The sequence below is a fragment of the Bos grunniens genome, chromosome 17 (assembly GCF_055505025.1).
Source record: "Bos grunniens cultivar Pamir isolate PY7600 chromosome 17, Bosgru_T2T1.0, whole genome shotgun sequence".
NCBI lineage: Eukaryota > Metazoa > Chordata > Mammalia > Artiodactyla > Bovidae > Bos > Bos grunniens.
The window spans coordinates 62145818-62160770 of record NC_141181.1 but is presented as its reverse complement, the minus strand read 5'-3'; the positions used below and the strand labels follow the sequence as shown (position 1 = coordinate 62160770).

The 14953-nt window shown below is 41.9% G+C and overlaps 1 protein-coding gene across 4 annotated transcripts in view; it reads left to right on the top strand.

Annotated features, from left to right (window-relative positions):
- Nucleotides 1-13837, top strand: part of PTPN11 (protein tyrosine phosphatase non-receptor type 11) — a 70653-nt gene extending 56816 nt beyond the window's left edge. For all 4 annotated transcript variants that reach the window (XM_086348145.1, XM_086348143.1, XM_086348144.1 and 1 more), the window contains exons 12-16: nt 688-755; nt 1209-1360; nt 6736-6848; nt 8779-8881; nt 9747-13837. In XM_086348145.1, the coding sequence (XP_086204271.1) occupies nt 688-755; nt 1209-1360; nt 6736-6848; nt 8779-8848 (403 nt within the window). In that variant the 3' untranslated portion in view covers nt 8849-8881; nt 9747-13837. The remainder of the gene's footprint in view (nt 1-687; nt 756-1208; nt 1361-6735; nt 6849-8778; nt 8882-9746) is intronic.
- Nucleotides 13838-14953: the final 1116 nt, after the last annotated feature.

Below are 14953 nucleotides of genomic sequence, written 5' to 3'. Positions count from 1 at the left end.
TTCTTAAGGCACCCTTAGTCTGGTAATGTTTGATTGGTTTTCTCTGTTCTGCAGTTATTTTAGGATTAATCTCTTTGATTGTGATCCTGTTCTTGTTTTCCATGGAAATATGATGTATTTTTTTCCCCCTGACAACATACCTGTTTGTTTCAGAATATTTGGACCACTCCCCATTCAGGCTTCTAGAAGCCAGGCCCATGGCCTCCGCACCAGAGTTTGTAGGTGCCAGTTCCCAAGTTTAGACTTCATGATTATACTGGGGAAAGTTGGGTTTCCTAAATCTTTCATATGTTTGGCAAGTAGATGCCTGTGAAACATTATTTATTCAGTTCTATAAAAACTCCCTTTTATTGAGCCCTTGCTCCATACCAGCATCTGCATTCATTGTTTTTCACCCATTACTGATAGTTGATACTCATAGTAGCCCATTTCACAGATGAAGAAACTGAGGGTCAGAGAGGTTAAGGGATTTGCCTCAGGTACACTATGTTGGAGAAGCTGGGCTCCAAGTGCAGGATGGACTGAGTCCAAAGCCCTGGGCTCTTTGCTAATATGTTTGCAAATATAAATAGACAATCTTATAAATAGTCCCAAGAGCAGACATTGTTAATATTAATAGCTTGGTTTTGAGTATAAAACCCTCATGAATGACTCCATTGTCCTCGCTCTTCGTCCTTCTGCCCACAGTGCTGGAATTGGCCGGACAGGGACGTTCATTGTGATTGATATTCTTATTGACATCATCAGAGAGAAAGGTAGGTCATTCGGAGGGCAAGAAGCTACGATTCCTGTTTTCAGTCTATGGAAGGAAAGTGCTAGTGAAAATAGCCTGCAGAAGAAAATTGAATGTTAAAGTATTTTCACAAAAATCTAGGCCAGAGACTTCAACTTTCAGTATGTTTGCTCAAGAACAGGAGTGATGCTGTTTGAGCCTAGGAGCAGTGGTAGTCTCTGTCCATCTGCTCACTCCTTGCTGATGGTACAGGGCGGTGTTGTAACCTGCGGGGCTCCTCACCGCTGACCCCTGACCCTATAATCTTCTAGGATCATTGGTGTTGGTCAGAAGGCCAGTGCCGTAGCCCTTGGAACAGGTTTGGTTAAAACATGAACGTGTAAATTTGCTTTATCTCTGCTCAAAGTTGTGCTTTGAACCGCTGCCCCTTGTCTCTGCAGTTTCTCCTGATGCTCCATGGTGCTTTGCTTTGTAGGTGTTGACTGTGACATCGACGTTCCCAAAACCATTCAGATGGTGCGGTCACAGAGGTCAGGGATGGTCCAGACAGAAGCACAGTACCGATTCATCTATATGGCCGTCCAGCATTATATTGAAACACTACAGCGCAGGATTGAAGAAGAGCAGGTACCAAGCCTGCACGACTGACATGTAGATTTTTGGTGTTTTTTTTTCTGGGCAGCTTGGCTTGGATATGCTCTCCTTCTGAGCGAGAATACAGGCTTTGCTAGATAACTGTCTTTATCTGAAAAGGAGAAACAAGTTCCCAACCAGGAAGGACCTCTCTGGAAGTGAATTATTCCCTACCACACAACTCTGATTTTTCACTATGGAGTAGCTCAGGGAGGGGCAACAGGCCTGACAGATGGGTTTGGGATTTTCCCAGGCTCACCTGGCAGGCTTAGAACTCCAAGCCTCAAAGTTTCCAGCCTGTTCCAGTTTTGATCCAGGCCTTACTCATCCTGATTCCATCTCTTAAATGAATGCCTCACTCTTTATAGCACATGAGGATTGGAACCACCAATGTGGTCAAGTTGGAAACAGAAACATTTCCATTTTTAATAAACCATACATAATGAACAGTGTGGCACTGGAGCCTTTCCATTGGAAGCTCTTTATAACACACAAAGCTGAGTTCATGAGGCCTGAGGAGACTGCTCTTTTGGGAGCTATCCTTAGCTCACTCCCCAACCCCAACCCCAGCCCCATCATCATGCTGCTCACTGGATAGATGTGATGTCTAAACATCAGTGGTATTTGCCTTCTTTACCCTGTTTATCACCTTCTGGAAAACTCAGCTTCTCAAAAATGGGACCTGCAACCTGATTGAAAGGCTTCTAGCCTAGCAGTGCAGCGGCCACGTTATCAAAGTGTGGTTAGCCCAAGTTAGTTAGTTTAGCAGGTTCTCAGTCCATGCAGAAATACTCACTAGGTTGTTTCCTTGTACAAAAATGTCTTCAGAAACAGTGTGGATATAGGAAGGCATGGTCAAATGATTAACAAGCTCTGTTCTGGTTTTGAACTTTACCGCTTTAAGTCGTTGTCTTAATGTAAGTGCTATGAACTTAGAAGTAGAAGTGTTAATCTCTCAGTCATGTCTGACTCTTTGCAACACCATGGACTGTAGCTCGCCAGACTCCTCTGCCCATGGAATTCTCAGGCAAGAATACTGGAACGGGTAGCCATCTCTTCTCCAGGGGATCTTCCCGACCTAAGGATCGAACCCAGATCTTATGCATTGCAAGCAGATTCTTTACCGTCTGAGCCACCAGGAAGCCTTTAGATGGTTACTGTAGGCTATTTCATATTCACCTTCCAATTATATTGATTTGGGCCAGGAGTACTTACTTAAAGCATGAAGTTGCCTCAAAAGAAGGACTTCTAATAAGTAGAGTGCAGTCCCACTGGTACAAATGGGAAATTACTTGGGAATATCTTGAAGACCATAAGGTAGTCTTGCTTAGAAAAGCTGGGGGAAAAGCTCTCTATTTCATTCAGAAGCTTTGGTTTTTCCTCTGGTTTTGGAGAATTTAGGGACTTTCCCTCCCAGCTTATCTGGCACTTCACATCTTCCTATTACTTACCATATATGGTCTCTCTGACCCTAAATCTGAAGTTGTAATTTGGATTTAGGAACTAGTTAAAACCAAAATGCCTTTATTGCTGCCCTTTTATTGGGGATGAGGGGTAGAGGAGGTAGAATCACTTAAATATTACAGAATGTAGACTATAGAAATTGGATGTCCCCAGTAATCCCATCCCAAGAGTACCAAATGAGTGTGTGTATTCGTCCATTCAGCCAATACTTTTCAGTGCCATTATGTGTCAGCGCATTAGCTATTTGGTATATGAACCCTTGGATTTAAAAGAAAAATATGTAGGCTTACATTGTTTTTTAAAATTAGATTTTGTGGGGATTTCCCTGGTGATCCCAGTTGTTAAGACCCCATGCTCCCAACATGAGGGTTACAGCCTTGATTCCCTGGTCAGGGAACTAAGATCCTGCATGCCACAGAGGGGGGCAAAAAATAAATTTTTAAAAAATCCACTAATAAAAAGAAATAAAATAGATTTTGTGGTATGTTGTTTGCTTCATTATACTGTTTGATTCAATGTAGGATCTTGCTACTTGACTTGGGACTAGAGTAAGAAGTACTTTAATTTAGTAGGTTTCAGTGGAAGACTTAAAAATATTACACCCACCTGATTTTTAGATTAAGCAAATGAACAAAGCTCATTCAGCATAATTAATTATTCTGAAATCCAGGCATTTCCAAAATTATTAATATGAAGCATTAAGGGCCTTTGGGAGTAAAAGACTGTGCTACAGAGGAATAAATGGAAAAAAAGAAAATGACAGTCAGAGGTGGAGAGCAGGGTAAGGGAAGAAGAGAAACCAAGGCAGCATTGGAAGGAGGAAATGCAAAACAGGTGGGAATCTAGGGGAAATGCAAATGAGCGAGACTGAGAAAATTTTCCAGTCTGTATATACCAATCTCACACTCTGCTGTTTACTTGGAAGTCGATTTCTTTTGTTAACTTTCATTTACAGTATTAAAAAGACATTTTAAAAAAATACCCAGAAACAGCATAATGGAATTCCCTTAGAATGTTCAGCAAGGTGATAGCATACTATTGCACTGTTTCATTATTTTGCAGTTTGTATTTTTGTATCTAACATTGTGTATGAAATCTGTTTTGGTGTGTACACATACATATGTACATTTCCTCTTATTTTGTGATATGAATACATCACATTCATTTGTTCTTTTGGTGAATGTTGTTGGAAATAGCACGTCACTGGACATCTTTGTCAGCTCTTCTAGGCTTGTGTGCATGAGCTTCTGAAGAAGAAAATGTTTAAAGTTGTAGTACATACATCCTTTTTCATCATTCAGTTCAGTTCAGTTCAGTCGCTCAGTTGTGTCCGACTCTTTGCGACCCCATGAATCGCAGCACATCAGGCCTCCCTGTCCATCACCAACTCCCGGAGTTCACTCAGACTCACGTCCATCGAGTCAGCGATGCCATCCAGCCACCTCATCCTCTGTCGTCCCCTTCTCCTCCTGCCCCCAATCCCTCCCAGCATCAGAGTCTTTTCCAATGAGGCAACTTTTCGCATGAGGTGACCAAAGTATTGGAGTTTCAGCTTTAGCATCATACCTTCCAAAGAAATCCCAGGGCTGATCTCCTTCAGAATGGACTGGTTGGATCTCCTTGCAGTCCAAGGGACTCTCAAGAGTCTTCTCCAACACCACAGTTCAAAAGCATCAATTCTTCCGCACTCAGCCTTCTTCACAGTCCAACTCTCATATCCATACATGACCACAGGAAAAACTATAGCCTTGACTAGACGGACCTTTGTTGGCAAAGTAATGTCTCTGCTTTTGAATATGCTATCTAGGTTGGTCATAACTTCCCTTCCAAGGAGTAAGCATCTTTTAATTCCATGGCTGCAGTCACCATCTGCAGTGATTTTGGAGCCCCAAAAAATAAAGTCTGACACTGTTTCCACTGTTTCCCCATCTATTTGCCATGAAGTGATGGGACCAGATGCCATGATCTTCGTTTTCTGAATGTTGAGCTTTAAGCCAACTTTTTCACTCTCCTCTTTCACTTTCATCAAGAGGCTTTTTAGTTCCTTTTCACTTTCTGCCATAAGGGTGGTGTCATCTGCATATCTGAGGTGATTGATATTTCTCCCGGCAATCTTGATTCCAGCTTGTGCTTCTTCCAGCCCAGCATTTCTCATGATGTACTCTGCATATAAGTTAAATAAGCAGGGTGACAATATACAGCCTTGACGTACTTCTTTTCCTATTTGGAACCAGTCTGTTGTTCCATGTCCAGTTCTAACTGTTGCTTCCTGACCTGCATATAGGTTTCTCAAGAGGCAGGTCAGGTGGTCTGGTATTCCCTTCTCAGAATTTCCCACAGTTTATTGTGATCCACACAGTCAAAGGCTTTGTCATAGTTAATAAAGCAAAAATAGATGTTTTTCTGGAACTCTCTTGCTTTTTTGACGATCCAGTGGATATTGGCAGTTTGATCTCTGGTTCCTTTGCCTTTTCTAAATCCAGCTTGAACATCTGGAAGTTCACGATTCACGTATTGCTGAAGCCTGGCTTGGAGAATTTTGTGCATTACTTTACTAGTGTGTGAGATGAGTGCAATTGTGCGGTAGTTTGAGCATTCTTTGGCATTTCCTTTGTTTGGGATTGGAATGAAGACGGACCTTTTCCAGTCCTGTGGCCACTGCTGAGTTTTCCAAATTTGCTGGCATATTGAGTGCAGCACTTTCACAGCATCATCTTTCAGGATTTGAAATAGCTCAAGTGGAATTCCATCACCTCCACTAGCTTTGTTCGTAGTGATGCTTTCTAAGGCCCACTTGACTTCGCATTCCAGGATGTCTGGCTCCAGGTAAGTGATCACACCATCGTGGTTATCTGGGTCGTGAAGATCTTTTTTGTACAGTTCTTCTGTGTATTCTTGCCACCTCTTCTTAATATCTTCTGCTTCTGTAAGGTCCATACCATTTCTGTCCTTTATCGACCCCATATTTGCATGAAATGTTCCCTTGGTAGCTCTACTTTTTATCATTACCAGATACTAACTAGTGTTAGTACTATGTGTTCTGACGAATTGTGCACCAAAGTGATGGCATAGTCTACCCTCCCACCAGCAGTGAACAAAAGTCACTGCTGTATGTCAGTATTTGGTATGGATACCCTTTCTAATGTTTGCTGTGTCTTGAATAATCCTGAAATGAAAGCAGCATTGTATAATGATGAGAACTTTATGGATTAGATTTTTGGAATTGGTTGTTTCTGGGTGAATTTAGGAGGAAAGAGTGATAAATCATCTAACCAGGAGTCCTACCGAATGCAGTTCATTCTGTATCTGAGATGAGATTGCATTCTACTGATTTCTTTGCCTTTTTTTCCTCCAGAGTTTATCTTTGGGCTGAAAATAAAGTATTAAATGTGCTAGGGTTTTTTTTCTGGTGTAAGGGTGGGATAGGGACGATGTGATAAAATGTATGATCCTGATAAGAGTGCTGACATCTTTTGTACCCGTGGGCCATTTCTACTTGGAGTGCATGTATTTCTGGAACTCTTTTCCTACCTGTTTACTTGAAAATCATTAAATGTGTTGCAAGTGAACTATGAAATGATTAGATGCTAATGTGGCAGAGAAAGTGTGAATTCTCTCTTAGCTCAGAAGCAGGTACATTTCATTTAATACAGTAAGTTGTTAATGCATGATTCTCTCTGTTTTTGAATTGTATGATTCAAAAGTCCCTTTCACTCATAGGATGGATTTACATGGAGGAGGTAAGTTCTCTGGCATTTGGCCAGCATACCAGTATTCAGGGTTCAACTTATCTATCTGTCCAGCTCTGTCTCTCTCTCTCTCCTTTTTTCTTTCCTGTGAAATGCCTTTTTAACTTCTTCAATCCTTCAAAAAAGTCATAGGACTTCATATATTTTGCTTTTCAGAAAAGCAAGAGGAAAGGACACGAATACACAAATATTAAGTATTCCCTGACGGACCAGGCAAGTGGAGATCAGAGTCCCCTGCCACCTTGTACCCCAACACCATCCTGTGCAGAGTAAGTAGAAATGAAGGAAATTCTTTTTGCCTGAACACAATCCTTTAGAAAAGCTTAAAAAATGACACATCTTTGCAGCACATGCCTTTCCTTGGTGCACATTATTGTTGCCTAACTGGTTTGTGAGCGTGGCTAGCTAAGCTAAATTGTAATTCACCTAAACTGAAGGCTGCTTGCTCCACTGGCTAGGAACCTAGGGGATTATAAATATATCAAGTGCTGTTTCTCCAAGAAGAATTTTATTTTTATTTCAATGGGGTGGGGAATTGTTGCAGAAGTAGGTAATACCCTTTTGATGAGTCAAGATTCTTTGCTACATAAAATAATGGTCTAATGGTCCCCGGTGGCTCAGGTGGTAAAGAATCTGCTACAGTGCAGGAGACCCGGGTTTGATCCCTATGTCGAGAAGACCCTGTAGTGAAGGGAATGGCAGCTTCCTCCAGTATTCTTGCCTGAAGAACCCTGTGGACAGAGGAGCCTGGCAGGCTATAGTCCGTCCGGGCACAAAGAGCTGGACTTGCTGAGTGACTAAGCACACAGTGGTCCCCACAGCTGTGTTCTCATTTTCCGTGGTCAGCAGAAATCCACTGTGGCCATTTAAGCCCGCGGTTAGCGAACTATAGCCCCCAGGCCAAATCTGGGCCGCAGCTTGTTTTTGTACAGCTCGTGGATGGTTTTTAAAGGGTTATTTAAAAAAACACACACAAAGAATAATACATGACAGAGACCGCATATGGCCCTCAGAGACTACATAATTTTCGGTCTGGTTCTGCACAGAAAAACTTTGCCAACTCCTTTTTTAAACTAAAACATGTGATAGGAAAATATTTGTTAAATCAATGATGTGAATAGTAATTATAAGTTATGATTTTTCTGTGTATCCTGCAGTCACTCTCTGGTATAACATTTACTTTTTATTTTCCCCTGCGAGTCTTATGTCTGTTTGTTTCTGATGTGGATTTTTAAACCCCTGCTGGCTTTAATACTCTATATAAACGTTTTGGATAACATATATGAGGTTCGTATTTACATTTGCTTTCTATTTAACATTGAGATGAAATGATGCAGCAAAAGTATGCTTTCCGCCAAGCTCCCTCTTCCTTCTGGCTGCTTTTTTCTTTCCCAGTGGGCCGATGGGGAAAGTTGATACTTTGAATTGTGATCTGCAGTGGAACCAGCGCGTCAGGGCTCCAATTTCTTGCCAGAAAGCTTTCCCCACATGTTGGCTCAACAGAATTAGCTCTGACGACTCCCCTGTTACCAGTGGTCGCCTGTGACTGACAGGTTCTCTGCCTTTCCCATCATCCCTCTCATAGGGTGCAGACCCAGGAGACCTCAGCCCCTGCTGCCTGTTTCAGCTTGTTCCTCTCTGGCCAGCCCTCTGCTGCTGGTTTCCTCATCCTCCTGGGCTGTTCTGGTCACCATAGAGTCTGGACTCTGATGCTTCCCTGCCCACCAGGGGCCCTAAACCACCAATCAGCTTCATGTTCACCTTCACCTGACTGGATAGGGACTGAATGGATCTAGAGTCACTGTCTGACTATTCCTACATTTTGCCTTCATGGACCTCTGGCCATCAGATCCCTCTCCTCGCAGTGAATACCATTTTTTTCTCTGTGCACATGCCCCAGCTTCCTTCATGGTCTAACCCAGGACCTCATTACACGGGCCACCCTTATTCCACCCTCCTGGGAAACAACTCTCCTTGTGCCAAACCCTTGAGAGTACAGGAACTCAAGGCTCTTCACAATGATTTTGATATGTGTTTCTGTCTCAAATGCCCTCCTAGAATGTCAGCTCCTTGGGGCAACAGCTATATCTGTGCCATACTCAGTCCCAGAGAATGAAGTAGATGGGTTAAAACTATCACATAAGGTTAAACAGTCTGTCTGTGTTTTTGTTAGTGTCGTCTTCTTTCTCTTCTTTTCAGAATGAGAGAAGATAATGCCAGAGTCTATGAAAATGTGGGCCTGATGCAGCAGCAGAAAAGTTTCAGATGAGAAGCCCTGCCAAGACGTCAAGCACAGAAATAGGTATTTCAGTGGAAGTGGTCTTGGGTTCATCGTTCATATCAATTCAGTTCAGTCGCTCAGTCGTGTCCAACTTTTTGTGACCCCATGGACTGCAGCATGCCAGGCTTCCCTGTCCATGACCAACTCCTGGAGCTTACTCAAACTAACGTCCATCAAGTCGGTGATGCCATCCAACCATCTTATCCTCTTATCGTCCCCTTCTCCTGCCTTCAGTCTTTCCCAGCATCAGGGTCTGGTGAATTTGTGGCATTTTGGAGCTGGCAGATAATCTGTGACTGTTATAACAAAACAAACCCCCTTCTTTTTAGAAATCAGCCTTCTTTTTCTTTTGCCTGTATTTCTTTTTCCAAGCTGGATTCATTTAAGTATTGAAATCAAATGCAAAATTAATTCTGTTAAGGCCAGGGTTAGCACTTACTGAGAAATGGTTGACCCAGGCTGTGCTGGGAGAGGATCTCTAGGGATCTAGAAAGTATGGGGACATGGTCCTGGATGATTGGAGTCAGGATGCCTGAGTTTTCACCTTAGTGGGCCTCTGATTGCCTGCCTGTGTGACAAAGGGCACTGGACCTCCTGGGCCTCTCTCTGACTGGCTCAACTCCACACCTTCCAGCTCTGATGCTGGGAATTATCTCCCTTGTACATCTCCTCCCTATCAATCACCTTTTTAGAGAGTGACCCAAGTATGTGATGGATGTAACCCAAGAGAATTTAGAAGCTCACAGTTTTTAGTATTTCATGTTGAAGTTCTCATTTCTGATGAGTAGTATATTTAAAAGCTTTAACTCTGCTTTAAAATGGTTTACTGCCTTGCCAGACTTTTCAATGTATGCTCGTTAAAAATTCTAATTTCTTTCTTTGCTAGATGTGAACTTTCACCCTCTCCCTGAAAAGATCAAGAATAGATGCAAGAAAGGTTACATGAAGAATGAACTTGAATTTGGAATACTTGCACTGTGGTTGGCTACCTTTTGATGAGCAAAATTTGAAACCATTTAAAGACCACTGTATTTTAACTCGATGATACCTGATTTCCAGTTACTCGTGTCCTCAGATAAGAAGAAATCATCTCTATGATGTAGACAGTGTTATGTTTTATGGACTTTTATTTTAAATTGAGGAAGCAGTTAAATTGTGTTGTATATTTTACACATGATGGTGACTCAAATTCTAGTTATTGGCATTTTTTTTCTTTTGATAACCTCAACAGATTGAGTTTCCTCTCCCCTCTTTGTGGGGGATGCTAGGGCACTTGTAAGAGGAAAAATGATTTGGAAAAATTAAGTGACAACATCCTGTAGAAGAGAGAACAGTTTTATTTATCATCACTTATCCAGTAGTGGATAATTCATTTTGATGGCCTCTTATTTTGGCTCAAGAACAATTAAGCCAATGCCCCAGACTGTCTACCTTTACATTGACATTAAAAAATCACGGAGGGGAAGGATCAGGGGAACTTAGGATAAAAGGCATGCTTTCTTCTTAGCAGTTGACCAGTTACCATTCAGCCTGTTGACTGAAAACGTTGTGGTGGGAAAACATTTGCCATCTTTTCTTTTCATTTGAGTAATTGTCTTGTGTTTGGAAAAAAAATTGCATCTTCAGATAACCAGTTTTTGGTTATCATTTGTTGCTGACAAACCACCTCAAAACCGAGTGGCTTAAAACAACAGCTTGCTTTTCCTCACCTTCTTCAAACTGGGCTGGGCTCAGCTGGGTGGTTCCTCTCCTTGTCTTGCTGGTGTCACTCATGTGGTGGGCAGGATGGCTTGGCTTCTCTGTCTGCGTGTGGTCCTCAGGTCTCTCATTCGCCAGCAGGGTAGCTGGACCACATTCATGGCAGCTCTGAGGCCCCAAGGATATAAAGTAGTAGCGGCCGCGTGCACTGAAGACTTCAACCCAGAACTGTCACCACATCATTTCTACTGCCCCGTGTTGGTTAAAGCCAGGCCCAGGCCCAATTTGGGAAGAGGGGACTGCATGAGGGCGTGAACTGGAGGTAAGGTTCCTTGGAGGCCCCCAGCGTAACAGTCAGGACCAGTGCCATGGAAAAACAGCTAAAAAAAAAGTAGCAAAAGTAGGAGCCGCTAGTGACCTTGGAAAGCTGAAGCTGGTTATGATAACTGGTGTAAGTTGGGAGTCAGGCAGAAACAGGGCCTTCAGCAAGCTTCTTGAACCACTTCTGCTGGCTCTTAGCATATTTTCTGAACCATCACTTTGGGCACCTGACCTCTTAGGATGGATGTGTTTGTGAGGGCAGAGCATTTGAAAGCAGAACCAGCTCGCTGCCCTAGCCCCTACAAGAGAGAGGTGTATGGAGTGCTTTCTTCACGCCCCTGGTTTTAGTCATATCCCACACCCATGCTTGCCACTGGCTGAGTGAGGAGGAGCAGTTCTCCTGAGGTCACTAATCTGACTGAATTAGCAGTAGCTCATTTTTGTTTTAACTGAGCAGTAAGATTTGCTAACGTCCTACCTGAAGTGCCTTCTCCAAAGACATCCCTCTTTGCCCTGTGTGTTGAATCATCAGTCGGTGAGTGTATTTCAATTAAAGCGTCATTGGTGGACATGGTAAAGATAATAAAATGCCGTGGCAACTTTGCTGTTAAGTCATGGGCTCCTTCATCGAATTCTTCTTGCTTTGTCTCCTGAAAAGAAAGGACTAGATCCAGCCCTGGTAGTAGTTCCTTCCTGAGGGCTTTACGTCCTTTAAAATCCTGAGGAGATTTGTTTGAGAAGAGCCTGGCTGCCATTTTCAGAAGACAAAAATGTACATTGGAAAAAAAAAGTACATTGATTTCCCCCCTACCCCACCTCCCATCCCGCCTAGCCATTGAACTTCAGCATTGAAGCAGTGCCTTCAGTGCTTCAGAACGCAGGTCTGATCTGAAGGTAATTACCTTGTAAGAGGAATGTAAAAGACTGCTGTCTTCTTGTCAAACCTGTAAGGAAAGAGATTCCAGTTAAGTATTTGCAACAAGGATCTTGCGTCCTGTTATTTTTTCTTACATTGTCACATTGAACGGGTCTCATTTTTGCGGTAAATTTTTGACTGTGGACTTTGGGGGCAAGGTCTTTCACCAGCAAACAAGGGTCTGATTGTACAGTATATCTGCTGCAGTAACGTCTCTGCCTGTAGCTTAAGATCAGTTGGTTTTGCACTTGGAAACCACCTGATCTTGGCCAGCTTTGTAAAGGGACATTGATTTCATTTAGATTTCCCTCCATAAAGTCAGCAAACTATCATGTGCTATAAACTGATGCCAAGACAAGATTGTAATAGTCCCTAGGGTGCTAAGGTTTGCCATGTGTTTGGTAAAGGTGATTGTAGGTTCTTGGGTAACGTTACATGGGATGGATTCAGGTGGAGGGACTGTGAAGATGGGTGGGGGCGGGGGGCGGGGGCTCAAGGTGCAGGTAGAAATACAGTGGAAATGGAAGTTCCAAAGAGGTGGTTTCTGAGGAAGTCAGAGGGCCTGGGGCCAGAGCAGTCAGTAATAGTTGAATCAGGTTACCTGGGAAATAGGTGTGATAGCTACACGTCTACAGTCTGCTTCCGGGTTGCTGGTAGACATTAAATTTGCACAATATCCCGTAGCTGGCTAAGTATTTTAAAATTATAAGCATAGGATTTTATATTTGGGGTGAAGAAATTACCTGGCACGTGGTATTGGGTTTTTTTAAAAAGAAGCCAAATTTCAGAGTCTTAATAACTTTTTTAAAAAGGAAAAAAAAAAAAGCAAAAAGACACCTTGTATTCAGTGTGTGGCCCTCCTGAAAATTCTGGTCATCTCTCCCTTTGAAATCAGTGACTCAGTGACTTTTTAAATGTGGCTGAACAGGGATGAGCAAGTACATGTGTGATTTTCTTGGTGTTTGTGCATCCTTTACAAAGCCCAGTTGCTTTGAAACACCCAAGAAAGTCATCAAGATTATTTTTAGGTGTTATTAAGGGGTTATTAAGGGTTTACTGGGGTTTTTAAGAACTAATATAATGTCCTGGGTTCTTTCTAGTGCAGCGGAATGTGGACAAAGGTATGCAGTTGTGAAGTGCTTTGTTGTAGCTTATTAATCCACAAGGGAAACTTAGGCTGTAGACATAAGTACAGACCCAGTGCAGTTCTTGTTTTCTGTATGTTGTTGGGGGAATAAAGTTTTATATGGCAAGCACATGGCCTCCCTGATTTCAATATGCCTTTATTAGGATCTGTATTAGCCCTTTATTTCTTTAAAATCTTTTTTCCTCTTCCTCTTGAAAAGTAAATTCCAAAATATAGTTTATTGTATCTTCCATCCTTAAAAAGTTTGTTCCTTTTTCATTACGGGCAGTTCACACAAGGCAAAAATATTAAACAGTTGGTTTTAGTGTGTTGTATAACTTTACTGTATATCAAACTAATTTTTACAAGTTTTCATCCTAAACCTCAAATCATGTAATTAATAATTTGCCTGTTTATTTATGACCTAATTGTGATTCTTTTATTAATAAAAGCTAATGGAAAAGGATCCTTTATTAAGTTGATGACTAGACCTACAGTTAATTTTCCTGCAGTATATGAAGTATTGTACCAGAGTATTAAAAGATATGTAATATTTTATTGATAAATCTATCCTTTAAAAGGAATACGTTTTAGGATGTCATCATTTTGATGTGAATCATGTAAATGTTGATAATATGCACTGTTTATTATACATTTAGTGTTTCAAGAGATTCAGTTAATTGCCTTTTTGCCCACGTATATTATGTAGTCTACTTGCAATTGTTTTTAAAAAATGACATTAAAAGAATAGTTTATGTAGAGGAACGTTAGTGGCTGTTAATTGTCTCCCCACCTGTATTTATGGGTGTTAGTTTTAACTGCTTTGCTAGTCGCAGAGCTGCATTATCAGAGTAAAAGTGTATTTGTAAACTGTATGGGAACTAAAAATTAGGAATAAAACCATTTTCTTATATTACAGTATTTGTCATTTACTTCATCAAAAATGTCCAGAAACAACATTGCAAAGCAACTATACTCCCCCCCAAAAAAAAGTCCAGAAAAACTGGATTTATATGTCCCTGAACCTCTATACTGGCCAGATGCTGACATTTAGCAACTCTTACCTAGAAGGGAACTTGGAATACAGAATGAATGAATCAGTTCCTCAAGCACTTACTCAGTACCTACTTCTTGAGTAGCTCTGGGAGACACAAAGGCAATTTTATTCGAAAGAACTTATGAGTAAGTAGCAAATAAAAAATATGTCTGTGTAATATATACAGAAAACATATAGAACTGAATGTAAATAGTATTGAGTGGGGCTCTGAAGTAAAGATATGATAAAGGAGGCTTGCAGGAGGAGTAAATCAACGTGGCATAGGACGTCAGCTCTCCCCTTATGAGTAGCTTTAGGTCTCATACCAACAGGGCATCTGCTGCTTCTGACATGGCTACACAGAAAGAAATCCTTTTTTATAAATAACAAAACAGGTGTTCCTTCTGTATTATAAATCCAAGGAATGATCTGTATTATTTACTTACTTACACTTTTGTAAAATACTGTTGCCCTCCTCTTGGTCTCAGCCGAGTTGCCTGTATTTGGATGCAGGTGGTCTGGTCATGTATCCGTTCAAGAAATATAGAGCCCCTGCGAAATGCCGAGTGCTGCGTCTGTCTGCATTAGGTCACTGGGCCTGAGCAGCGAGCAGAACAGATGTGGTGGCCTTCGTCACCGTGGTGGTGCTCTAACACGGGAGCTAGGCCTGGTACAGGTCAGAAGGTAGTTAACTGGGGATTCCCTGGTGGGCCAGTGCTCTCAATGCTAAGGGCCCAGGTTCGATCCCTGGTCCTGATCCTGGTCGAGGAACTAAAATCCCACAAGGGACTTCCCTGGGAGTCCAGTGGTTAAGACTTCACCTTCCAATGCAAGGGGCTTGAGTTCGACCCCTGGTCAGGGAACTAGGGTCCCACAGGCTGTGGGGTGCAGTCAAAAAAAAAAAAAATCCCACAAGCCACATGGTACAGCAAAAAAAAAAAAAAAAGGAAAGCAGTTAGCTGTACTTGGGATAAGCACTACTGAAGATGCAGGACG